Source organism: Phyllostomus hastatus, unplaced genomic scaffold (genome assembly GCF_019186645.2).
Source record: "Phyllostomus hastatus isolate PE091 unplaced genomic scaffold, TTU_PhHast_1.1 phas_contig_137, whole genome shotgun sequence".
Lineage (NCBI taxonomy): Eukaryota > Metazoa > Chordata > Mammalia > Chiroptera > Phyllostomidae > Phyllostomus > Phyllostomus hastatus.
In genome coordinates this window covers 8,647,743-8,673,859 of record NW_025333583.1, presented here as the reverse complement: position 1 = coordinate 8,673,859, position 26,117 = coordinate 8,647,743, and the positions used below count along the sequence as shown (strand labels likewise).

The 26,117-nt window shown below is 40.4% G+C and overlaps 2 protein-coding genes and 1 non-coding gene across 3 annotated transcripts in view; 1 reads left to right on the top strand and 2 right to left on the bottom strand.

Annotated features, from left to right (window-relative positions):
* USP37 (ubiquitin specific peptidase 37) overlaps nt 1–4,763 on the bottom strand; it is an 85,769-nt gene extending 81,006 nt beyond the window's left edge. Inside the window, exon 1 of the mRNA XM_045854320.1 lies at nt 4,720–4,763. The gene's annotated coding sequence lies outside the window, so the exon portion shown is untranslated. The remainder of the gene's footprint in view (nt 1–4,719) is intronic.
* Nucleotides 140–26,117, top strand: CNOT9 (CCR4-NOT transcription complex subunit 9). The gene is made up of 8 exons (XM_045854351.1): nt 140–536; nt 8,856–9,035; nt 10,613–10,728; nt 12,780–12,889; nt 19,958–20,067; nt 21,804–21,902; nt 22,125–22,216; nt 23,776–26,117. The coding sequence occupies exons 1-8, from the start codon at nt 513–515 to the stop codon at nt 23,942–23,944; spliced, it is 900 nt and encodes a 299-aa protein (XP_045710307.1). The 5' UTR covers nt 140–512; the 3' UTR covers nt 23,945–26,117.
* On the bottom strand, nt 10,959–11,150 carry LOC123830142. The gene has a single exon (XR_006787707.1). It is a non-coding gene; the product is annotated as a U2 spliceosomal RNA (small nuclear RNA).

Here is a 26,117-nt window from a genome sequence, read left to right as displayed (position 1 = left end):
TCCGCCCCAGCACCGAGTGAGGTCTCGCGGAGGCGGCCCCTCCCCATCTGACGGTAGTACGCATGCGCATTTCCCACTTCACTCATTTTCTCCTTCCCACCGTTTTCCCCCCTAAGCTCAGCCCAGTGGGGCATGCGCATTACTTGTTCTCCTAGGACTGCTCCGCTTTTCCCGCCCTTCACTGGCCTCCGGAGGAGGGTTGGAGTTCATGCCCCTATGTGGGGATGCTGGCAGGGGATGCAGGGACTGGTGGGTAGCGGATGTCCTTTAAGTCTTGAATATTAAGAGGCAAATTTCATACTTTGAGACTAACTCCGCTAAGGGCTAAGAGGCGGGAAGAGGTTGTGTGGGCGGGGTCAGGGGTGAAAGGCCACAGGGCTGCGGAGGGGCGGAGCGAGCCGAAGACCGATGGCGGCTGCGACGGCTCATCGGCTTTGGCGGCAGAGGCGCTGAAGTGGGGACGTGGGTCGGGAGCGTCCGGCGGTGGGAGTAGAGCGGTGGCCGCTCCCAACATGCACAGTCTGGCAACGGCTGCGGTAAGTAACTGGGTCGCCCGGTCTAAGCCGAGAACCTTCCCTCAGCTCTGCATTTCGGCCTCCTTTCGTAGCTCCCTGTGTCGAGCCCGTAGTCCAGCTCCGCCTGCCCTCGACCCACGAGGCTCGGGGCCCCCTCCTCGCCGCGCCTCGGCCGAGGTGGCGTCAGCTCCCGCTTAACTCTTCGGCGGGCTCTCCTGGCCTCTCGCGCGGCGTTTCGCGTTCTTTTCCGGCCCCGGGGCCTGGTCCTGCGTCCCGAGCGCTTCTCTCACGGCCGCGACGAGCCAGCCATTCATTGATTCGTTGCGCTGACCGACAGTTTCCGGGTGGCAGTTGCGTGCACGGTGTCGGCGAGGATGAGGAGGAATTCCGTGAGCAATCTTGACAGGACCCAGGGCTCTCGCTCGGAACTCACTGCCAAGGCACATCGCAGCGGGAAGGAAATGGCTTCTAGCTCAAACCACACGCTTTACAATGGCAAATTTGAGACCCGGAGAAGTGAATTAGGATGTCTGACTTACGGTCGTCAGCGCTTCAACCCTTTTCCCACACATCTCATTCTGTCAGCGTGGTCTTGTAACAAAAACGGATCGTGTTAATTCACCTGTCTGAAGTCATCCTATGGCTTCCCACTGCGTTTAGGTAAAATCCAGACACTCCTTGCCATGCCAAGGCCCTCCCTGGTCCTCACCCGCGTTTACAGTCTCGTTTCCTGTCACTCGCTTGGTAGGCTCCAGTTACACTAGCCGCCATCGCATCCCTTCTACTATCCCCTGTAGTGTGCGTTTGCACTCCGAGGTGGCATTCTGTCGTCTCTATTCCTGGAATGCTCAATCTACTCCTGTCCCTTAGGCACACACATGTATGTACTTCGTGTACATACCCCCCCCACACACACGTGGGCCTAGCTGGCTCCTCTTCCAGCGGGTCTCTGCCTGAATCTCCTAGAGTTGGCCTTCCTGTAACCATCCTTTTTAAAGTAGTTCTGTGACCCTCAGCTTTTCTCTTAACACTGCCCTTTACAGCACTGATTCCAGTTCATTCACTTGGTTGTCAGTGTCTTGAGGACAGAGGCATTATGTAGGTCCTGTTTTTATGTTTAAGCCCCGTCCCTGGCACAAAGTAAGGGCCCAGGCTCAGACACTGCAGAGTGAGGAGTATAGAGGAGGGAGGTGGCTACTGAGAGCACTCAGCCTTGTTGGGAAAACGGGATCGTATGATTAGAGCACACTCTTCTAAAGTGCCCATCCCACTTTTTCTGTTTCATCAAGATGCAGTGACTTAGAGAGTAACATACTGTAATTACATTATTAGGCAGAATGACATAAGTAGCACATAGAGAACCAAAAAATTGCCTTGACTTTAGATATAAAAAGTGAGCTTAGTGTGATTAGGCTGTAGAAAACTATCATTTCCAAAGCCAGCGGCTATCTCTGCCTCCTGTTACCAGGTTTCTAAGTGTTTGTAACTATTCAAAGTGGAGAGGTACCTGTTATATCTTTCAGTTGGTGTTTGCAGTTTCCCAGCTTTTTTTTTTTTTTTTTTTTTTACTTTTCCTTCTCCCAAATTACGTGTATAATTGGGAAAAAGCAAGTCAAGATGAAGTTGCTGCTGGTAGGGGAGGGACAGGTTAAACAAGGGATTCTTCTAAGTTTGGCTTGTCTCTCCACCTCTTAAAATCTGATTGTGTCTTCTCCACACTTTGGTACCAAGCTGGTCTTTTCCCTGTGCTTCCTCAAAGTCTATACCTATTCAATTCCTTTTATTTTCACTTGCTCCCTAATACGTCTTTCAAACAGCCATTAAAGCTGTAGTTTATTTATAAGTACCAAATTCTTGTTTCTTCCGTTAAATTTATAATACCTTACATTCATTTAAAATTTGAACTTTTAGATACACTTTCATGTGCTATCCAGTCTGGACCACACAGCAGCTCTGACAAGTTCCTCTGTACCTCTCATTCGCTAGAGTACTTGGTGAGTGAGGATGCTGAAGCATAGAAAAGTTGAGTGGCCTCTTTCCCAATTCTTCATGCCTTCCATTAGACTAAACTGCCTGTATTATTCTGCTGAACTAACAGCAGTAACATTTGTAGATTGAGATTTTTATATATTCCCTATCTCTGTTGTCTAGGTCACAGAAAATACTTTTTTAGAAAGTCATCTTTAGCTCAGACCTTATCTTTCAGCTAGGTGAGAAGCAGCATTAGCAAAGCAGTTGAGCGTATGGACTCTGTTGCCAGGCCACCTGGATTCAAATCCTGGCTTGCCACTTAAGTATTAAGTAATTTCTTTGCTCCTCAGTTTCCCCATCTTTAAAATGAGGGTGGTGATGATACTCATTTAATTAGGACAGTGCCTAACAAAGTAAGGACTATATATGTTAGCTCCCCTTTTTATTTTAAGAAATATTTGTATTTATCCTGTAACAAATACTGTATTTTGCTGTGTATAATGCGCACCCACATTTTTGGCCCGAACTTTCAGGAAAAATATCTTTCATTTTAATTTCTTTTTTTTTAACTGAAATCTTTTTTTTGTTAAGATTTTTTAAATGTATTATTTATTTTTAGAGAGGGAAGGGGGGGAGAGAGAGAGAGAGAAACATCAATGTATGGTTGCTGGGAGCCATGGCCTGCAACCCAGGCATGTGCCCTGACTGAGATTCGAACCTGCGATGCCTGGTTCGCAGCCCATGCTCAATCCACTGAGCTATACCAGCCAGGGCTCATTTTAATTTCTTAATTCAGTTATTTATTTATATTTAGACACAAAACCAATTATTGTATTCTAGGGTATTGATTTGCATACAGATATTGTTACTGCTTTCTAGATTTACTTTTAACACACACAAATTAAAAACCTATAGGTACGGAATTAGTACTACCCATGTATAATGTGCACCCTTATTTTCCCTCAAAAGTTTGTGCAAAAAAGTATGCATTATACACGGTGAAATATGGTAGGTAATTCAGTGGGATTAAGCTAACATCTGCTATTAAATTGGGGGCAGAATTCAATAGGGATGATGAAAAGGAGTGCCCCCACCCCAGGTATTTCCCGGTATCAAACTGCCCTTGCTGCCTTCCCATTGCTAGAATGGCTATGGAACCCACAGCTCCAAGCTAGTGAGGCCTCATTACCACCCACCTGACATCCCTAACCCTCTTAGAACCAAGTTTTCATGGAGGCTGCAGCTCCCGCGTGGAGTATTGCTGGCAGCCGGTGGTCATAGCCCTAGGAATGCAAAAGTAGACACCAGGAATTGGCCACCCAGAATGCCAGCACCGTTCAGGAGGCACCGTCTTCTCACTGGAGTCAAGTCAGCTCTGGAAATGGAATATGTGGGGATGGGGGGTGTTGTTCAGAAGCCATGGTATGCTGACCGGTGGCTACCAGCACAGCCTGGAGGTGTTCACCTAAGGCGCCCACGGTGAAATGGGGTACAGAGGTGCTGGGTACAAGTCACAGGCTGGCTGTAGTTGGGGTGATGGAATTTACTGATGGTGGTGTCTGAGTGACAGGACTTTGAGGACAGTGGACCAGAATGAACAGTGGGTAAGCAGGATTGATACTATATTGCTGAAGTAGTGTCTGAGAGGCCCCTTTAGTTACTGGATTGTGGATCATTCAAGAAACTGGGCGGCAAACCCAAAACTAAAATTTTAGCTCTTGTTTTTACTGAACTTTTAAGGTGTGTAATACTCTGAATAAGCATTTCCTATCTTCTGGTGGGAGTTACATTTCCAAAAATAATTTTTTACATTGAGGCCTGTCTATAGCAGCATAGAAAGGACAAGTACTTGGACCTTACTACTTTGGCCATAGGGAGGGAGAAAAGTGCCCAGTTCTTCCCACCTCATCTTGATGCTTTAGGAGCCCGTTTCTTTGAGGAGCACCACTGATGGGAGTCCAAAAACAGCTTTTAACAGACTACTCTCCGGTAGCAATTTTCAACTGCTGTGCCACAGTAGGCACCTCAGTGTGCTGCAAGAATTCTTAAAACGTTCAACACCTGACTAGTTAGTCGGGGGCACTGACCTTTTTTCCTTCAGACTGTCAAATTAAAAAATGGTAACAGCCAACATGACAAATAGCCATCTGGTGCGAATGAACCAAAGTTATACCCTTTTTTTGTCAGATCAGCAAAAAATATATTTGTTGGTGTGCCGCAGAATTTTACTTACTAGTTTTGTGTGTGCCATGAGGAGAAGGTTGAAAATCGCTGCTCTAAGGCATTAAGCTGCATGATGTTTCAGTTCATTTAGCAGAACACCTTGTGGTTCATTCTGTCAAGCAAGTGAAATGATAAACATTAAGTAAACATTAAGCTAAAAGGTTATAATCAAGCTTCCATTTATAGAAGGCAATTATTCAGCCTGGGTAGAGTAACTGTGAATACACCTCAAAAGTCCACCTTATACTTCAGTCTGTTCTTCAAGAAAGACATTTGTCCTTTTTGTTCCTCATCTTTGCATTTGTGTAATGGGTAGGTCAACATTCTGTCACACTAAGGTATAGTGGGAACATGTAGATACTGTGAGAAGCTGTCTAATTCAGTTCAAGAAAGCATTGGAATATGCACCTTCATGCTTGTGTGAACTGAGGAGCTTTATTCCTCTGAGCATAGTGATCTCATCTGCAAGGACTCTCGTCTGCAAAAGCCCTTCTTTCTGTCTGCCCACCCTTTTCTTCCTCACAGTGTGGGGGGTATTAAGTGAGAAAATATTGGACATGGGAATAGAAATCACCATGAATTTGGTAGGACTTTAGAGCTAGAAATAGCAATGGTAATTAATTTTCTACTCTACCATATTATTTTCTGGATAATTAAGGGGACCTGGCTGGTGTGGCTCACTTGGTTGGAGCATTGTCTATAGATTGAAAGGTCATGGGTTCAATTCCTGGTCAAGACACTTCCCTGGGTTGCGGATTATGTCCCCAGTGGAGGAGCCTGCAAGAGGCAACCGATTGATGCTTCTTTCTCACATTGATGTTTCTGTCTCTCCTTTCCCCGCTCTCTAAGATCAGTAAGCATGTCCTCAGGTGAGAATGTTTAAAAAGAATAATTAATGGATAAATCAAGGTCATAAGGCTATTTGACAAATGTGAAGAATTATAGAAATCCTCAGTTTGGTGGAAATATGATTTTTTAAAAGATTTTTTAAAATATATATTTATTTATTTTTAGAGAGAGGGAAGGGAGGGAGAAAGAGAGGGAGAGAAACATCAATGTGTGGTTGCCTCTTGCACGCCCCCTACTGAGGTCCTGGCCCACAACCCTGGCATGTCCCCTGGCTGGGAATCAGAACAGTGACTCTTTGGTTTGCAGCCCATTCACAATCCACTGAGCCACACCAGCCAGGGCGAATATTATGATTTTTAAAAAATGTATTTTATTGATAATGCTATTACAGTTGTCCCATTTTTCCCCCTTTATTCCCCTCCACCCTGCACAACCCCTCCCACCCGTATTTCCTTCCTTTAGTTCATGTCCATGGGTGTTACGTGTAAGTTCTTTGCTTCTCCATTTCCTATGCTATTCTTAACCTCCCCCTGTCAGTTTTCTACCTACCATTTATGCTACTTATTCTCTACTTTTTTCTCCCTCCCCCTCCCCCTGCCCCTCCCCCCACTGATAACCCTCCATGTGATCTCCATTTCTGTGATTCTGTTCCTGTTCTGGTTGTTTGCTTTGTTTGTTTGTTTGTTTTTTAGGTTCGGTTAATAGGTGTGAGTTTGTTGTTATTTTACTGCTCATATTTTTTTAAAGATTTTATTTATTTTATTTTTAGAGAGAGGGGAAAAGAGGGAGGAAGAGGGAGGGAAACATCAATGTGTGGTTGCTCTCATGCACCCCCTACTGAGGACCTGGCCTGCAACCCAGGCATGTGCCCTGACTGGGAATTGAACCCACGACCCTTTGGTTCACAGGCCCACACTCAGTCCACTGAACCACACCAACTGGGGCTACTGCTCATATTTCTTTTATCTTCTTTTTCTTAGATAAATCCCTTTAACATTTCATATAATAAGGGCTGGGTGATGATGAACTCCTTTAACTGACCTTATCTGGGAAGCACTTTATCTGCCCTTCCATTCTAAGTGATAGCTTTGCTGGACAGAGTAATCTTGGATGTAGATCCTTGCCTTTCCTGACTTGAAATACTTCTTTCCAGCCCCTTCTTGCCTACAAGGTTTCTTTTGAGAAATCAGCTGACAGTGTTATGGGCATTCCTTTGTAGGTAACTGTCTCCTTTTCTCTTGCTGCTTCTAAGATTCTCTCCTTATTTTTAATCTTGGCTAATGTAATTATGATGTAATTGTGATGTGTTCCTTCTTGGGTCCAAGTTCTTTGGGACTCTCCGAGCTTCCTGGACTTCCTGGAAGTCCGTATCCTTCGCCGGATTGGGGAAGTTCTCCTTCATTATTTGTTCAAATAAGTTTTCAATTTGTTGCTCTTCCTCTTTTGCTTCTGGCACCCCTATGATTTGGATATTAGAATGTTTAAAGGTATCCTGGAGGTTCCTAAGCCTCTCCTCATTTTTTTGAATTCTTGTTTCTTCATTCTTTTCTGGTTGAATGTTTCTTTCTTCCTTCTGCTCCAAACCATTGATTGAGTCCTGGTTTCCTTCCTGTCACTGTTGGCTCCCTGTAGATTTTTCTTTATTTCACATAATGCAGCCTTCATTGCCGCGTGGGTCTTTTTTATACTGTTGAAGTAGCCAGTGAGTTCCTGGAGCATCCTGATAACCAGCGTTTTGAACTGTCCATCTGATAGGTTGGCTATCTCTTTGTTGCTTAGTTGTACTTTTTCTGGAGCTTTGATGTGTTTTCATTCGGGCCTTTTTTTTTAAATTGGTCTTGGCACACCTGTTAGTGGTAAGGGGCAAGCCTTAGGTGTTCAGGTCTTCATCAGGGTGGTTGTGGCACTGTATGTGGGGGAGGGGTCTGAGAGGGAACAGTGCCGCTTGCTCCATTCACTGCCGGTTTTCAGTCACTTCCTTCGCTACCCACAATCAAATTGGGCCCTTCTGGTGCTGATTCCCAGGTGGATGGGTTTGTGTACCTTCTGGGATCCTGTGGGTCTCTCCAGTGAACTCTCCTGTGAGGCTGAGAGTTTCTCCCGCTGCCACCTCAACCACCACAGGAATTTTCAATCAGAGGCTTTGAGGCTTTATTTCCCCACACTGGAACCCTGGGTTGCGCGGTCTGTCATGCTCCCCAGTTGTTCCCCTCGGTTTGTCCGCATGGGAATGTGGGACCGCCTAGTCCCCCAGCCGGCGCCTCACTGCGTGTCCTCTCCACCCGGCTGCCCGTCTCCGCCCCTCCTACCGGTCTGGATGAATGTTTCTTTAACTCCTTGGTTGTTGGACTTCCATAGAGTTCGATATTCGGTCAGTTCTGGTTGATTTTTTTGTGTTTAAATTTGTTGTCCTTCTTTTGGTTGTGCGAGGAGACACAGTGTGTCTAGCTATGCTCCCATCTTGGCCAGAAGTCCACATATTGGATTCCTTAGCACAATAAGGAAAGTATGGTCTGTAAATCTGTGTGTATAGTTCCTACTTGAGCAAGTAATGAATGGTTCCCAAAGGAGAGAATCTTTAAGAAGGGGGAGCTTTTCCAAAGTACATAGATTTTTCTGCTCCATGGAGGAGGATCCTGGAATTACTAGAGAAGGACCAGCAATGGGTAGGGAGGGTGTAACTTTTTTCTTTGAAAAACTATTATAGGTACATGGTTTAAAAAAAGTTTATGCAGAAGATTTTATTATACATGATGAAAAGTAAGCCTCCCATATGGATTCTGAACTTAGAGGTAACTACTGTTCACAATTTCTTCTGTTCTCCTAGAAATGGTATGCGTAAATATATAGGGATATATGTGTATATTAATGGAAGCATATATGCCGTTCTACACCCTTTTTGTTGTATTATCAGCACATATAGAGGTATCTGTTTTTTTAAAAGCTGCATAGTATTCTATATAAACATGTACCCCTACATGTTTAACCAGTTCCTTAATGATACTATTTGTTATTTCAAATTGTCTACTTTTAAAATGGAGCAACAGTAAATATCCTAGTTTGTCTTCAGTACAGCCCAAGTATACCTATAGGATAAATTCCTAAACATGGAGATATTGAAGGATGTGTGCGTTTTAGATTTCGATAAGATCAATTAGTTTATATCAAGTGTATATATTTAGAAAAGCCCCTGTGATGTTTATGAAAAGTATATTCCCTCTAAAGCACTACTGCAGAATAAGACTTGGTTTGACTCTAATGAAACTCACTTGTTTACTTTCTTGTTTTCACTTGAAGCCTGTGCCTACTGCACTGGCTCAAGTGGATAGAGAAAAGATCTATCAGTGGATCAATGAGCTGTCCAGTCCTGAGACAAGGGAAAATGCTTTGCTGGAGCTAAGTAAGAAGCGAGAATCTGTTCCTGACCTTGCACCCATGCTGTGGCATTCGTTTGGTACTATTGCAGCACTTTTACAGGTGGGTATACATCCATAAGCTGTAGTTCAGTTCCTTTTATCACACCTGTAACTCTTTGCCTTTGCCAGATGATTTTGAGGACATTAGTAGGATGAGTCTCTAAATGTTGACATTTGCAAGACTATTTTAGACGAGTCTAAGGTGCTTGCTAAAATGCAGATTCTTGGATCCTACCCAAGAGATTTGGTTTATTAGTCTGAGATTAAAATCTGTATTTTGATTTTAAAGATTCTGTTTATTTTTAGAGAGAGGAGAAGGGACGGAGAGAGAGAGAGGGAGAAACATCAGTGTATGGTTGCTTCCTCCATGCCCCCTACCAGGGACCCGGCCCACAACCCAGGCATGTGTCCTGACTGGGAATTGAACCTGTGACCCTTTGCTTTTCAGGCCTGCACTTAATCTACTGAGCTATACCAGTCAGGGCTAAAATCTGTATTTTTAAAAAAATGTTCTTTTATTGATTCTAGAGAGAGGGGAAGGGAGGGAGAAAGTGAGGGAGAGAAACATCAATGTGAGAGAAGCATTGATCTGTTTCCTCTTGCACACTCCCCAAATGGGGATCTGACCCAGAATAGAACCAGCGACTTTTTGGTTTGCAGGATGATGCCCAATCAACTGAGCCACATCAGCTAGGGAAAAATCTGTATTTTTAACAAGTACCTCCCCTGCTGTCAGGTGATTCTGATGCAAGTGATCTAAGAACTACACTTTGAGAAACACAGCTTTAGGAGTACTACAAGCCAGTTCTACATGAGAGTGGTGAAAAGGTGGAAAGTGAAGTGTAAGGCCTGCAAAGTATATGCTGGGGAAAGAAAATGTTAAAGATAGAAGAGTTGTAGGATTAAAGGTGGGTACATTTGTATATTAAAGAATAAATAACAGATTCGTTTCTGACCAGAATGGTCATTTGTGGGGGTAAATTGATATGTTATAGTCCAGGGAATAATGATCCTTTCAGGCATTGTTCAAAATACCTAATATTTAGATTAATTTTTAGATCTGTTAAGTCACTTCACATTCTGTTCCTACTGCATATAGCCAAGAATCTAATCTTATTAGAACATTTTCTGTGTATGTTTCACAATTAAAATAAATGAAATTGTATTCAACAGATTATCACCTTTTGACAATGAGTACGTATATTCACTGCATACACCCATGCTCTTATCTTCATCTTTGCAGTTGCTACCCAGCCAAACTCAAACTCCTTTATGAGTCACTGTGGTTGATTTACTAACATTTTTTGGCCAGCTACTTCATCACTATAACTTAAAGCAGGATGTTGACCCAAAAAAAAGGGATTTTAAATGTAAGAGTTCCTCAAAAGTGAAAGCCTCAACAGATGCAGGATATAAGAAAAGTATCAGTGACCACAGCTACCCCACAGAAATCTTCCTAGAGAACTGTAGAGATGGCACAGATAGTCTCAGGCGAGCATATTTCTGTTCAATTCTAACAGGTTATGTGAGTTAAGAAAGTTTTTGTTTTGTTTTTTTTTTAGTTTTTGCTTTAATATTATGGGAATTAATTTTATAATAAGTTATTTGTTCATCGGGTGCTGGTTTCTATTTTTTTAGGAAATTGTAAATATTTATCCATCTATCAACCCACCCACCTTGACAGCACACCAGTCTAACAGAGTCTGCAATGCTCTGGCGTTACTGCAGTGTGTGGCGTCACACCCAGAAACCAGGTAAAGGCTTTGGATGCGTCTGTCAGGGGACGTCTGTACTGAGTGTGGTCTTTAACTCTTTCTGAATGATGACAGAAGGGGCATGGCAGTAGGGCGGGGGTTTGTGCGTATGGATCTTCAGGATCTACATTTACTTTTTGTTATTTTCCTGAAGAATATCTGGTCTCTAATTCACTAAATTTTAGTGTAGTAACATTATAGTATTGTTTAACATGTTCTTTTTTCACCTCTTTTGGTGCACTCTTCCTGGAAGTACTGCAGTACCAGCTTGATGCATGGAGTAAACAGAGCAAGCTCCAATTCCATCTCCTAGTTCCAAATAATCCATTTAATGTATTGTCCTCAGATAGAGGACATACCAGATATTAAACGGATAAAAACAGATACTGTACTTGATCTTAGCCAAAAGGCTGAGAAGTGATGACCCCTTTTTATTATGGTAAAATATACATAACATAAATTTTACCATTTAAACCATTTTCAAGTATACAGTTCAGTAGTATTAAATACACTTACAGTGTTCAACCAACACCACCATCCATCTCTGTAGCTCTTCATCTTTTAAAGCTAAAACTCTATGTTCAGTAATAATAGCTCTTCATTCCCCCAGCCCCTAGCAACACCATTGTGCTTTCTGTCTCTGATTTTGACCACTCTATGAGTACCTCACATGAGTGGAATCATACATTATTTGTCTTTTTGTGATTGGCTTATTCCACTTAGCATCATGTCTTTCAGGTTCATCCATATTGTAGTATGTATCAGAATTCCCTTTCTTTTTAAGGCTGAATTGTCTCATACTTTTTACCCATTTGTAGCAGTGAATTTTAAAGCAGTGGTGTTCACATCTCAGGAAAGGTCAGGCATATAGCCACTTCTTCCTTCTGGATTGCATGGTAGGCATCACTGTGCCATGTGTGAGGCACTGCATGGCATTTAGTAACTATTTGAACCCAGCACATTTTTTTCTCGGAACCCAGGTTTGGCATCAGAATCTTTTTTAAAACAGGATGCTAGGCAACCTCTGTGAAAAATGAGAATTGGTATGCAAGCTGAAAGGAAAATGCCATTTAGAAATCTGCTTTGTGACCTTTGTGGCCCTAAGCTACTTAATAGTTATCTTATTAAAGTTTCTCCTGTCTTTGTCAAGTTCCCTCATAAAATATGAGTGCTAAGATGGCACTGATCTTCCAGAACTTTAGAAAAGTTACTAAAAAAATTATTTATAAGCACTTAAGAAAAACGCAAGAGTACTTTGAGTATTAAAAATTAGGGTGTTAGCTCTCCTACAAGGTTTAACTATAAATAATAGATTGATTCCATATTCATTGCCTGACATTAGTTGCAGATTAAAATGTTTTTAGAATATTTAGTGAATCTGAAATTCATTAACAAAAAAAAGTATGCATTTAAGCATAGCAGATAAACCTATAATGATGACTGCTTTGTTTTTATTTATAGGGTTTTATCTGACTATACCTTTGAATACTGTTATTCAGCCATAAATTAGGCGAAAGAAGGTATCTAGGAGAACCTCTTGGATACTTGATTGCATTTTATGATCTATTTTTTAAAAATGTGCAGTTGGATATTTTCAGTTTTTAAGGTACTTGGTGCTGATAAGAGGGAATATCATGTATTCTCTTAACCATTGGCCTAGACCAGGGTTTTTAATCTTAACACCATTGATATTTTGAACTGAGTAAATCTTTGTGGTGAGAGGAAGGGGATTGCAGGGGTCTGTGCTCTGCATTATAGGATATTTAGCACCATCCCTGGCCTCCGTCGATTGGATGCCAACAGCACCGCCTCAGCTGTGACAACCAAAAATATCTGTAGACATTGTCACATGTTCTCTTCAGGGGCAAAATCATCCCAGTTGAGAACCAGTGGTCTAGACTTTCCTAAAGATTCCTTCCAATAACAGTATCCTAAAGATTCCTTGGTCAGTCAATGGTACAGACCTTACAGAATTAACCATCTGGAAATTTGAATGTTTAGAATCCTTAAAAATTAATTCTAGCCTCTGAATGATATTTTTTTTCTTCCAGGTCAGCATTTCTTGCAGCACACATCCCACTTTTCTTGTACCCCTTTTTGCACACTGTCAGCAAAACACGTCCCTTTGAATATCTCCGGCTAACCAGTCTTGGAGTTATTGGTGAGTCGTTAGGGGTTTTTTGCAAGCCTTAAGTCCTAACTTTTAATAGTAGTCCTAACTTGTATGTGTTGTCCAGCATTTTATAGCTTTTGTTCACCAATTGTTTTTGTCTTTGAGACCGAGTCTATTTTCACTAATAAATGAGTGTCAGGAACATGATGGCTCTTTTCAAGTACCATTCTGAATGTTGTTAATAATCCCCGCATTTGGGATTAAATTCAGCATATATGTAGAAACATTTACTGGAATTGTAAGGAGAGTAAAGAACAACAGCTTCAGTCAACAAATGAGGAGTATAATGGTAGGAATAGGAATTTGAGGGGTTTGTTTTGTTTTGTTTTGTCTTTCTCACTTCTAAACTGTCCCTTAACTCCGAGGGTTTACCTTCTATTTCACCTAGTTAAATTTTTGCATGTTCAAGTTAATGTTTTCCATATATGCTTACTGTGGGAAATGTGTCTAAAATGCATTTTACTCAAGAAGGTAATTTATCAGCTACTTCAGATCCCAGCCTCCTGGGTAGTAAAGAACTACTTTTGGATTTGTGAAATGTAAATACACTCAAGAAAGTTTCTTTCTCTATTACTCTTCCTGTTTTCCATATCTTCTCATAGTTTTTGCTCATGTACTGACCAAACAGTAAAAATGTTGATTATAAGAACTTTATTTTGTTAGGGTATTACTTTTACATTGAACTTTCGTTCACATCACTACGTTACAAACCATGAATTTAGGAAGTATAATTTAAAAGTTCGGTATTTCTAAGATATATTTCTGAGACATTTTATTCTACTTTTAAGCAGTAACTATTATTTCATATACTCCAAATGAATGTTACATTGTTTTTCACCTCTCCCCACAAATGGTACTCTAAGTAGAAACTTCTCCCCCCACCCCCGTATATTCTTTTCTGTTTTTAAGCTATATAAATTTTTCATGTAGTATTTAAAGCAGTGTGATTCCAGCCAAAAGAAAACATTTGTATCCTTAATTCTGATTTAAATCTTCCTATTTCTGCTGGCTTTTTGGCCATTGAGGTTGGATGATGCATTTATGAGATGATAGGATAAAGTTAACAGTGGAGGGATGAATAAAAGACTGTATTTTGCTGTGCATAATGCACACCTTTTTGTACAAATCTTTGAGGGAAAAATAAGGCACATTATACATGGGTAGTACTAAATCTGTATCTGTATAAATGTTTTTATTTATACATATGCATTAAAGTATCACTCTAGAAAGCAATAATGATATCTATATACAATATTATACCCCAGAATATGATAATTGGTTTTGTTTTTAATATAAATAAATTTAAAATTGATTTAAAAAATTGTAACAAAAGGTTTTTTCCTGAAAGTTTAGGCCAAAAACATTGGTATGCATTATACATGGCAAAATATGGTAGTTGGACAATATTAAGCCATTTTTTCACCCTTGTGCATGTTTTCTTCCTCCACATCAGTTGTGGGAACAAGCAGAAAGTGAATATTTGGACCTATTCTTTTTGCTTAGAGTTAAAGAAAACATGTGAAACTGAATAAAAATTAAAACAGCATATCAAAATTTGTACAATCCAGCTAAAGCAGGGCTAGAGGGGAAAATGTATCATTAAATACTTGTACTAGAAAAGAAGAAAGGTCTTTAATCAAACTTATTAAACTTTTACTTTAAGAAACAAGAAAAAGGAGCAAATTAAACCAAAGCAAACAAAAGGAATGAAATAATAAATAGACACCAATGAAAATGAGAACAGAAAAACAATAGATAAAATCAATGAAATTGAAATTTTTAAAAATTGAAATATAATTAATGTATAACTTTGTATTAGTTTTACGTGCACAATGTGATTTGATTATATGTATATGTTGCAAATTGATTACCACAATAAGTTTAGTTAATACCCATCACCATAATTTTTTTTTACAATATTTTTTTTTTCAGTGAGAACTTTTAGGGTCTATTCTCTTAACAACTTTCAAATACATAACACAGTATTGTTACTATAATCACTGTGCTGTACAACACCCCTCCAGGACTTATTTATCGAACAACTGGAAATTTGTGCCTTTGACCATCTTTACCCATTTCAACTACCCCTAATTTTTTATTGAAAAAAAATTCAATGAAGTTAATAAACTTCTAACCAGGCTGAGAAAAAGAGAGAAGACAGGTTACAAATAGGAATGAAAGAGGATATGAAAGACTCCACAGACATTAAAAGGATAGATAATAAGGGAATACTGTTAAACTTCATACCCACAAATTTGACAAATTAGATGAAATGGACAAATTCTTTGAAAGATTCAGTCTGCCAAATCACACTCAAGAGATACAGAGAAACAGTATAATTTTACATCTATTAAATTATTTTTGTAGTTAACAATGTTCCAACATAGAAAACTCCAGGCCCAAATGGTTTTAATAGTGAATTCTATCAAAAATTTAAAGAAGAAATACCAGTTCTACAAAACTTTTCCGGAACATAGAGAGGAAGCTTCTTAACCCTTGGAGAGGCCAGCATTACTATGATAATAAAACCAGAAAAAGACATTGAAAGAAAAGAAATCTATAGACCAGTATCCCTTACAAACAGAGATGCAGAAATTCTCAACAAAATGCTAACCTATCAAATCTAACAGTGTATAAAAAGAATCGTGACAAAGTGAGGTTTATCTTGGTAGTACATGCTGGTTCACCTTTCAAAAATCAGTCAAAATGATTGACCATATCAAGTGACTAATAAAGAAATATTATTTCTGTAGGGGTTTTTAAAGCTTTTGATAGATATCAGCACCCATTTATGATAAAAAAACTCCAGCAAAGTAGGAATAGAGGGGAACTTTCTCAGTCTGGTAAAGCACAAAAAATACAAACAAAAACCTCCTGTTAAGATCACAGTTAATGTGAAAAACTGATTTGTTATCCTTGAAGATTCAGAATAAGACAAGGATGTTTATTCTTACCACTCCATTTCACTATCATCTTGGGTACCCTAGCTGGGTGCAATAAGGCAGGAGAAAAAAGTAAAGGGCTTGCAAATTAGAAAAAAATAAAATTCTTCACAGATAGCATGATTAACTATTACATGTAAGAACCCTGGCGAACCACCCAAAAAAGCCACGAGAACATGAAACCTACATTTTATAATAGCACCAAGACATGTAGAAAGACTTAGGTATAAGTTTTACAAAATATGTGAAAGTTCTATAGCTAAAAACTACAAAACCATGAAAGAAATCAAAGAAGGCCTAAGTAAATGCAGAGATATACCATATTGATTGATTGATATATCAGTGATTCAATATTGCTGAGATATCAGGTCTTCCCAAATTGATCTATAGATATAGAGCAATTCCCCCCAAAAAGGATTTTTTTAAATATATTTTATTGATTATACTATTACAGTTGTCCCATTCCTCCCCCCCTTTTATTCCCCTCCACCCTGCACACCCCCTCCCACCCACATTCTCTCCTTTTAGTTCATGTCCATGGGTCATACATATAAGTTCTTTGGTTTCTACATTCCCTATACTATTCTTACCCTTTCCCTCTTACCCTCCCCCTGTCTATTTTCTACCTACCATTTATGCTACTTATTCTCTGTACCTTTTCCCCTTCTTTCCCCCTCACACTCCCTAGTTGATAACCCTCCATGTGATCTCCATTTCTGTGGTTCTGTTCCTGTTCTAGTTGTTTGCTTAGTTTGCTGTATTTTGTTTTAGGTGTTGTTAATAATTGTGAGTTTGCTGTCATTTTACTGTTCATATTTTTATCTTTTTCTTAGATAAGTCCCTTTAACTTTTCATATAATAAGGGCTGGGTGATGATGAACTCCTTTAACTGACCTTATCTGGGAAGCACTTTATCTGCCCTTCCATTCTAAGTGATAGCTTTGATGGACAGAGTAATCTTGGATGTAGGTCCTTGCTTTTCATGACTTGAAATACTTCTTTCCAGCCCCTTCTTGCCTGCAAGGTTTCTTTTGAGAAATCAGCTGACAGTGTTATGGGCACTCCTTTGTAGATAACTGTCTCCTTTTCTCTTGCTGCTTCTAAGATTCTCTCCTTATTTTTAATCTTGGCTAATGTAATTGTGATGTGTTCCTTCTTGGGTCCAAGTTCTTTGGGACTCTCCGAGCTTCCTGGACTTCCTGGAAGTCCGTATCCTTCGCCGGATTGGGGAAGTTCTCCTTCACTATTTGTTCAAATAAGTTTTCAATTTGTTGCTCTTCCTCTTTTGCTTCTGGCACCCCTATGATTTGGATGTTAGAATGTTTAAAGATATCCTGGAGGTTCCTAAGCCTCTCCTCATTTTTTTGAATTCTTGTTTCTTCATTCTTTTCTGGTTGAATGTTTCTTCCTTCTGGTCCACACATTGATTAGAGTCCCAGTTTCCTTCCCACCACTACTGGTTCCCTGTACATTTTCCTTTATTTCACTTAGCATTGCCTTCAGTTTTTTATCTGTGACCAAATTCAACCAATTCTCTGAGCATCCTGATCACCAGGGCTTTGAACTGTGCACCTGATAGGTTGGCTATCTCTTTGTTACTTAGTTGTAGTTTTTCTGGAGTTTCGATCTGTTCTTCCGTTTGGGCCTTTTCCTTTTTTTTTTTTTTTTCCCCCCTTGTCCTGCCTGTTAGGTATGAGGGGGCAGAGCCTTAGGTGTTCACCAGGGCGGGGTAACCCAGTCGCTGGGTTGTGATGCTGTATGTGGGGGTGGGGTCCAAGAGGGAACTGTGGCGCTTCCTCCATTTTCTGCTGGTTTTCAGTCACTTCCCCTGCTTCCCACAAGCAAAGTGGGCCCTTCTGGTACTGATTCCTGGATGGGTTGGATTGTATACATTCTAGGACCCTGCGGGTCTCTCCAACGAACTCTCTTGTGAGTCTGGGAGTCTTTCTCGGCACCTCAACCCCCACAGGTGTTTTCAGTTGGTGGTTTGAAGCTTTATTTCCTTGCCTTGGGACCCCAGGTTGTGAGGTCTGTCTAGCTCCCCAGGTGTTCTTCCTGGTCTGTCTGCACGTGAATGTGGGACCACCTGCTCCACCAGCCGCCACCTTGCCCATCCGCCAGCTGCAGCCTTTCATGCCCTGCTCCACAATCCACTGCTTCGCTGGGTGCTCCAGCCACTGCCTTGCCACGAGTCCTCTCCACCCAGCTCCCTGGCTCTGCCCTTCCTACCGGTCTGGATGGATGTTTCTTCTTTAACTCCGTGGTTGTCGGACTTTCATACAGTTTGATTTTCTGTCAGTTCTGGTTGTTTTTCGTTTCTACATTTTTGTTGTTCTTTTGGTTGTGTGAGAAGGCACAGTGTGTCTACCTACATCTCCATCTTGGCTGGAATCCTCCGGTATGATTTTTTAAATAGAAATTGATGAGCTGATCCTAAAATATATATGGAAAGGCAAATGAACTAGAATATTCAAACTTCTTTTTTTTTTTTAAGGACAAAATTGGAAGATGTACACTACTTGATTTCTAGACCTACTGGGAAACTATAGTAGTTAAGACAGTGTGGTATTGAATAGACTATAGATCAATGAAACAAAATGAAGAGTCCAGAAATAAACGCACACAATTACTGTTAATTGATTTTTGACAAAGGTGCAAAGGCAGTTTAGTGGAGAAAGGATAGTTTTATCAATAAATAGTGTTGGAACAATTGGATATCTACATGTTAAGTCTAAATGAAATAGTAATTTGATTATCTACTGTAGGTCATATTAGTGAATTACGGTTATGTGCTATTGGCTGTGAAATTTAGAGATGTAGCACCTAGAGGTTGCCATTTCTGGGTAAAACAGATGACATTCTTTATTCTCTCCTAAAGCGATTGATTTTAGTTATTATTAGGCCTGATTAACCAAGACCTTTCATATAAAAGCTACCAATGTGTTGGGCAGCTTAGGGAACAGTCATTTATGTAATTATTTGTTTATTTGTTTTAAACACTTTATTTTTTAGAGAGCGGGGAGAGAGTATGAGAGGGAGAGAAACATCAATGTGTGGTTGCCACTTGTGTGCCCCCACTGGGGACCTGGCCTGCACCCTGACTGGGAATCAAACTGGTGACCCTCTGATTTATAGGCCAGCACTCAGTCACTGAGCCACACCAGCCAGGGCGGAACAGTCATTTATTTCATGGAGTTCTGCTTCCCTGTATACAGAATGAAGGAAACACCACTGAACTATGTCCATCACCTGGTCAATGGTGTCAGTTTAGAGACCATCAGAACAATAGAATTGGAATGACCCCAGGCCAGGTGGTTCAGTTGGCTGAAGCGTTGTCCCCATATACCAAAAATAGTTTCAGGTTCAATACCCTGTTGGGGCATGTACAGGAGGCAGCCGACTGATGTTTCTCTCTCTTTTTCTCTCTCCTCCTCTCTCTCTAAAATCAATAAATACACTCTTGGGTAAGTATTAAAAGAAATAAGAATTGGGATTAATTTTAGAAATCATTTGTTCCAACTATTATTTTATAGATAAAGAAACAGGCTACAAAGTGAAGGTAATTTGATCAAAGTTAAGTAAACTGTTGTGGAATCAGGATTCGAATCCGTGTGTGTGTGTGTGTGTGTCTTGTTTGGATATATCTGCAATGTTTGTGCTGTTTGAGGAAAGAGGGGCAATTAATAATCAGGAAGTAATGGTTATGTGCATTGTGAAGTAGGATTCTGATACCATTTCTTTGCTGCCTGGGAATATGCTTTAATACTGGTGTAGAATTCTTGTCTTATCTAAAATAAATGGAGAATAGATGATGATATTATCATATGATTATCTAGCAAGGGTGATAGAAAAATGATTCAGATGGCTAAACTGCTTACTCTTCAAATGGATCGAACTGGGTTACTCATCTTTTAATGCTGACTGATAACAGTCAGCTTGTGTTTTTCGTTCTTTTTTTTTTTTTTTTAACATGGGTATGACTGATTCTCTGACATAGAAACCACAGTTTGTGTTCTGTGTTATTTAAGTTCCACAACTAGCTGGATGAACAATATGAACTTAATTTTAACTGGGAACCTTGACACTAAAATACTTCTGTCCATATTTTCTTTAGGGGCTCTGGTGAAAACAGATGAGCAGGAAGTAATCAACTTTTTATTGACAACAGAAATTATCCCTTTGTGTTTGCGCATTATGGAATCTGGAAGCGAACTTTCTAAAACAGTATGTGCCTTTAACTTAATTAGACTCTACATTGTGTTGGCTCTTGGGCTCCTTCTTTATGGTGTATAGGATAACTATTTTGGAAAGCTGTTTTATAGTATCCACTATAAACATAAGCCGGTTCCATGACCCAGCAGTCTCAATCTTAGGAATATACGCCAGAGAAGTGAGCTCTCATGTACGTCAACACATGTACAAGAATGTTTATAGCAGTTTTACTCATAAAGGATAAACTATAGTATAGTCACAAAATAAACTACACAGTAATTAGAAAGAATGAACTCCTGATATACATGCAACATAGATAATGGTTATAGGCATTTTGTTGAGCAAAAGAAGCCAGACACATACGGATTCATACTGTATTCCATTTATGTGAAAGTCAACAGCAGGCAGAACCAATCAGTGGAGATAAATCACAATAGAGTTGCCTCTCAGGGAAGGCTAGTGACTGGGAAAAGGCACAGGGAACTGCTGGGGTGCTGGAAATGTTCTGTGTTTTAACCTGGTTGTGGTTCATAAATGCATACATAGGTAAAAAGTCATCGAGATGTACTTTGAGATTAGTGCACTATGTATACTTTATACTTTTTATTGTGTGTATGTTTTTATAAGTTTGCTATTGCAGCCATAATAAATTGTTACAAGTTTGATGGCTTAAAACAACACATGTATTGTCTTATAGTCTGGAAGTAAGAAATTATAAATCAAGTTTTGTGAAAGTTAGGATGTCAGCAGGGGAGAGTCCCTTTCCTGGCCTTTTCCAGCTTCTAGAATTGCATTTCTTGACTCGTCCCCCTCCTCCATCTTCAAGGTCAATGTTCACATCTCTTCCTGCTTCTCTCGCATTGCCTTCTCTTCTGTGGTTGAATCTCCCTCTGCCTCCCTCTTATAAGAACACTTGTGGTTACATTTCGGACATACCTGGATAATCCAAGATGATTAATCTCTCCCCACACCCAAGACCCTTAACTTAATCACACCTGTAAAGTCCCTTTTGCTGTATTAGGTAGCATGCACAGGGTTTGGTGATTAGGATCTGGGTATCTTTGGGGGCCTTTGTTAGCCAACCACAATTTTATAACACAGTAAAATTAAATAATGAGCAGCCAAAGAGAATCGCTGTAATAACTATTTCACTAGAATTAAGCTACAGTAGTTATTATTTAAATTCCTTCTATGTAAGAGTTAACAGGCTTAAGTTGATATTCTTTATTGTTGTTGGAATAATTTTTGAAGGGAGGCTTAAAAATCTTATTTCTTAAAGGTGAGACGAGTTTGGGACCTCAACTTTGCAACTTAATAGTTTTGTCACTTAGGACCTTAACGTGTAAAGTTATTGATTATCAGTTATACCTGACACATAGTAGGCATTCAGTAACTGAGAAAGTCTATTTTTTTTTAAGAATTTGATAATTACCTAGAACCTACCCTTTTATGTAAAATAAGAATAACAATGAATGGTACCTTCCTCATAGGTTTATTGTGGAAATAAGATAAGGCATATTTTATGCCTTTAAGAAAAATTCTGGCAGATAGTAAGTGTTCAGTCTGGTAATATTTGTATATTTTTTGTACTATGCATATCTTATCAAGTAAGATGTATATAATGCTAGTATATAATCTCTGCTTAATTTTATGAATCATGGGCTCATGGTTATTTCTGGGAGATGACTAAACAGTTGGAAGACAAGTCTGAATCATGTTTTGGACCCTTTGATTTTGTTTTACTCCAGGTTGCCACATTCATCCTCCAGAAGATCCTCTTAGATGACACCGGTTTGGCTTACATATGTCAGACATATGAGCGTTTCTCCCATGTTGCCATGATCTTGGTGAGTTCTTTATCAGTCCTCCTTGCAGCTACTTCTGACCACACAGTTTAAAACCCTTCACTATTGACACTGAGCAATTTCAGTCTTCCATCTGGAAATAACAAACCCGGAACATTGTGTAGTCATTTTTGTGATGTCTGATCTCTGATTCAACTGGGATTATTTTGTTTTGTTTTGTTTTGCATTTCTTTTCCTACCCCACTCCATTTGGGGGGGAAACAGGGTAAGATGGTCCTGCAGCTATCCAAAGAGCCTTCCGCCCGTCTGCTGAAGCACGTAGTGAGATGTTACCTTCGACTCTCAGATAACCCCAGGTAAACATTTATAGGATTCATAGGGCTTTGGGGTAATACTCTCTGGTGAATGGTTGCTTCGTCTCATGGCGTAGCTTCTGTATCTTTAGGACAGGGAAGGGCTACAACTGTATTTAATTTGCCTGAGACAGAACTTGATTAGTTCCTTTTAAAATCTGAAGTGCTAAATTTAAAAAATCTATCATAATTTTATTTCCCCACTATAACTCTGTACCCTGCTCTAAAATTCCAGAGAGTTCAGATAGTTCCCAGGGAATCTTAGGATAAATCATTCCTGTGATTTGAACTTTCTGTTGCTACTCTAGGTGGTCAGAAAGAGAAGAATATTTTCAAAGATCTCTTAAGAAAGGAACAGAGCCCAGAGGGTTCTTGATGTATTTTTAGTTCTCTCTTGATTCCTGTAAAGTCTTTGAGCTAATTATTTTATCTCCCAATGTTTATAATCTTTCTGCCAGAAATCATACATTGTAGGTATAATGCATTTTAGAAATGTTTGACCTTTTCCTTTGTAAATCCATAATTCATGCTGAAAGCCACTTGCTCAGATTCTGTTAAACCACATAATGGGGCGATTTCTGTGTTCCTAGGGATAGGAATAACTTGATTTAATGTGAACTCCTACCACTGAGGTTATTCAAGCCCTAGCCATTTCTTCGACCATTTTGTCCTGTTCTTTAGTGGTTCCTATTTTCACCAAAGTTTGAAAAATTTTATTTGAAATTCCACTTGTACAGAATCATAACTTTGCTTGAAATAGCCTTATACAGGCTGGGCAAAAGTAGGTTTACAGTTATGAGTACATGAAAGTTTATTCTTGTATTATTTATTAAGGTATTATTTATTTGTATCATTTATCATATTATTGTTATTTCATATCCTTACTTATGATTTATCTTTTAGTTACTGATGGCTGGTAACGTAACCTACTTCTGCCCACCCTACAGTTCACAGTCACCTTCCTGAGGTTTTCACATTTGACTTTCTGCTGGTCATCTTTTAAGTGAAACATGTAAAAGTTCATCTGATAATTTTACTACCGTTGTTTTGTTTTTACTGCTCATTTCCTATTAAGGGTTTTAACTACAAAACAAGTCGTTTTTGGAAAAACACAAATTTATATTCATTTAGAATTAAAGTCTATTTATCATACTATGAGTCAAGTCATATTCCCTGTTACTGTACTGATTTTGGAAATATCTCATTTACCATAACCCATATATTGGCAATATGAGTATATTGGCAATATTTACTGTAATAAATCAGAAAGCAGGTTGAATTGAAGTAAACTATTGCACCATTTTATTCTACTTTCCTTTGTCATGAAATTCTATATTGAGGCATCATTGTGAAATTGCTTGCAGGCTACAGATTCTGGAATCTCTGGGCCTATGCCTCATGTAAGCTTTAAAGAATTATAATGGCTTCTTAAAGGAACTTGACATAGCCAAAGTTTTCCAGGATTCTGTGTGTTTATGTCTAAAAAGGGGCTCTTCCCTGTCCCCAAATGTGGGTCTATTTGTGGTATCCCTGGTTGGTTGGTTTGTTTGTTTCTGATGTAGGGCACGCGAAGCACTCAGGCAGTGCCTCCCTGACCAGCTGAAGGACTCAACCTTTGGCCAGGTGCTAAAAGATGACACCACCACGAAACGCTGGCTTAATCAACTGGTGAAGAACCTGCAAGAGGGCCAGGTCACTGATCCCCGGGGTATCCCCCTGCCTCCTCAATGATCTTCCCCTGTCCCTTCCCACTACTCCCACAAGTTGGGGAAGGGAGGGGAACCTTCGAGGAAACAGCTCAGGTTTTATTGCCGACTGGGAATAGACAACCTCAATGCCGAACTGCACTGGAGAGAAGGGGTGAGGTACCCCAGCTGAGGTGTATGAGCTGCCATCTCAGGCTGCCTTGAGGACCTGGGCTCCCTCTGCTACTCCCAGGAAATGGGCTCCTGACAGCAGTCTGCCACCACAGCCCCAGGAGGGTGTCAACACCAGCAAATGCTGTATTTGCAGCATGCCCAAGATGACCCTTCTCCCCCACCTCTACCTAGCCACTGGCAGGGAGCGGAAACAGTGATGATAGCAGCAGCGCTCTAGGCCCGGTGAACGCCTGGGACCAAGCCATGTGGCGTTTTTTTGATTTTGCCTTCCTGGAAGACTCAATACGTGTCTCTTCATTCTCTCTCTCTCAGTATTTGTTTACCTTGGCATTTGTTTATTTTTTAATCTTAGAGAGAGATGTGTTTAGTGGACACAAGCTGTAATACTCAGCAAAATTTTGTCAATTGGCACTGTTTACAAGTCTGTTAGCCGCATAAGCTCAATAAAAAGTTGGTCTGGGCATTACACCCCCTCTAGCAAGCCAATAGCTGCATGGACTGTTGGGAGGATGGGAGGCAGGGGAAAGGGATAATGCCAAAGGATACCAGGGACCCACCGCCTGTTTCCCTTCCCTTTCCCAGTCTGCTGCCCTCAGTTCTGGATGCCATGAGGACCATAACCTTGTTTTTGGCTTCGGCTGCTAGCTTTTCCAAATCTCAGTGCTTCCCCCTTTTTCGTTTTCCTCCAATTAAACTTAAAACAGACGTCTTAATTCATCAGGCTGTCCTGGAAGGGTATTATATTGAGGGAGGAGAGACGGTGGTGGAGCTCACCTTCAGTTCAAGTCCTGAAAGATATTTTCTGGAAGACCTTTAAAAAGGAGGTGCCTGGGATTAAAAAGATAGGCTACTTGATCCCATTTTTTTTGTTTTAGTGTGAATTTCTGCAGCTCTGTCTGTCTTCATTTTTGTGTTTGAAGCAGTATTAGCTGAACTGAGTTCATTTTATTCAGACTTAAGGTAGAGGTTTGAGTCTGCTATCTTAAGTCCACTCAGTCATCTTTTCCTTTTTTTTTTTTTTTTTTAACACATTCCCTTTTGGTCTATGGGAATTACAGGGTTACCACTAAAATATTTTTCGCTGTTCACGTCGTGTTAGAGAATCCCCCTTCCTTCTCTGGAGCTCTATGTGACTATTCACAATCCAGGGTGAACTGCCTTGCTTTCCCTCAGTCCTTCCTCTTGCCAGCACTGCTCTCTCTTCTTATCCCCACCTCCAGTCAAAGATGGGATTGTTAATTCAACTCTGGAGAGAGACCAAGTATTTACTCTTCATATCTCACACAGTTGAAGGTATCTCTGAATAAGTGTGGGGCAAGGGTCTGTAAGTAGTGAGTTCAGAGAAATCTTTACGGAGGCAGTTTTGCCAACACAAGGGCTCTTTCAAGCCGACTTTCACAAGGGGAGCCGGCCTTGCTAGTTGGCTTCTGTCTCTCTAGAGCCGAGAAAATTGACATTAAGTAGTCTAGGTGTAGGAAGGGTAAGATAAGCACTTATTCCCCTGCCTTCCAAACTGAAGAGGAGAACCAAGCCAGCTCTCAGTAATCTCAAGCCTGAAGAGAAGAGGTCTTGGAGAAACAGAAAAGGCCTGGACTAGATAGACATCTTGACTGCCTTTAGCCCGTAGTTTGTATCTGGAGAGTCCAGCTAGGGTAACCCTGAGTTTCTGAGTTTTGCCAGCCACCTCCCTGCTGAGCCAAAGTTCTCTCATTCCCCCTCCACTGGACAAGCAGCTGAGGCCCAGGGCCTTGCTCCCTGGGAAAATTTCTTTACTCTCCATCTTTTGGTGCATTGGCCATATTGCTGTGCCAATAGTGTCTTAATCCTTGTTCCATCTATTCTCAGCTGGCCTTGGACCCCACATAGGCGTTGCAGGGGAGGGATGGAAATGGGCGTTACTCCCTGTAGTTGGTCCTGATATCGTGTGTGTATAAATAGACCCCTCCCCTCATTTTATGTTTTTCATCCCTCGCACTCCCTCAACAGGATTGAAATAAAACATGCTTCTGTTTTTGTAAAAGTAA

Coding starts and splice junctions, on each gene's coding strand:
- CNOT9 (XM_045854351.1), top strand. CDS start 513: ATGCACAGTCTGGCAACGGCTGCG. Junction 9,036..10,612: donor CTATTGCAGCACTTTTACAG/GTGGGTATACAT, acceptor CTATTTTTTTAG/GAAATTGTAAATATTTATCC. Junction 22,217..23,775: donor CGACTCTCAGATAACCCCAG/GTAAACATTTAT, acceptor TTTCTGATGTAG/GGCACGCGAAGCACTCAGGC.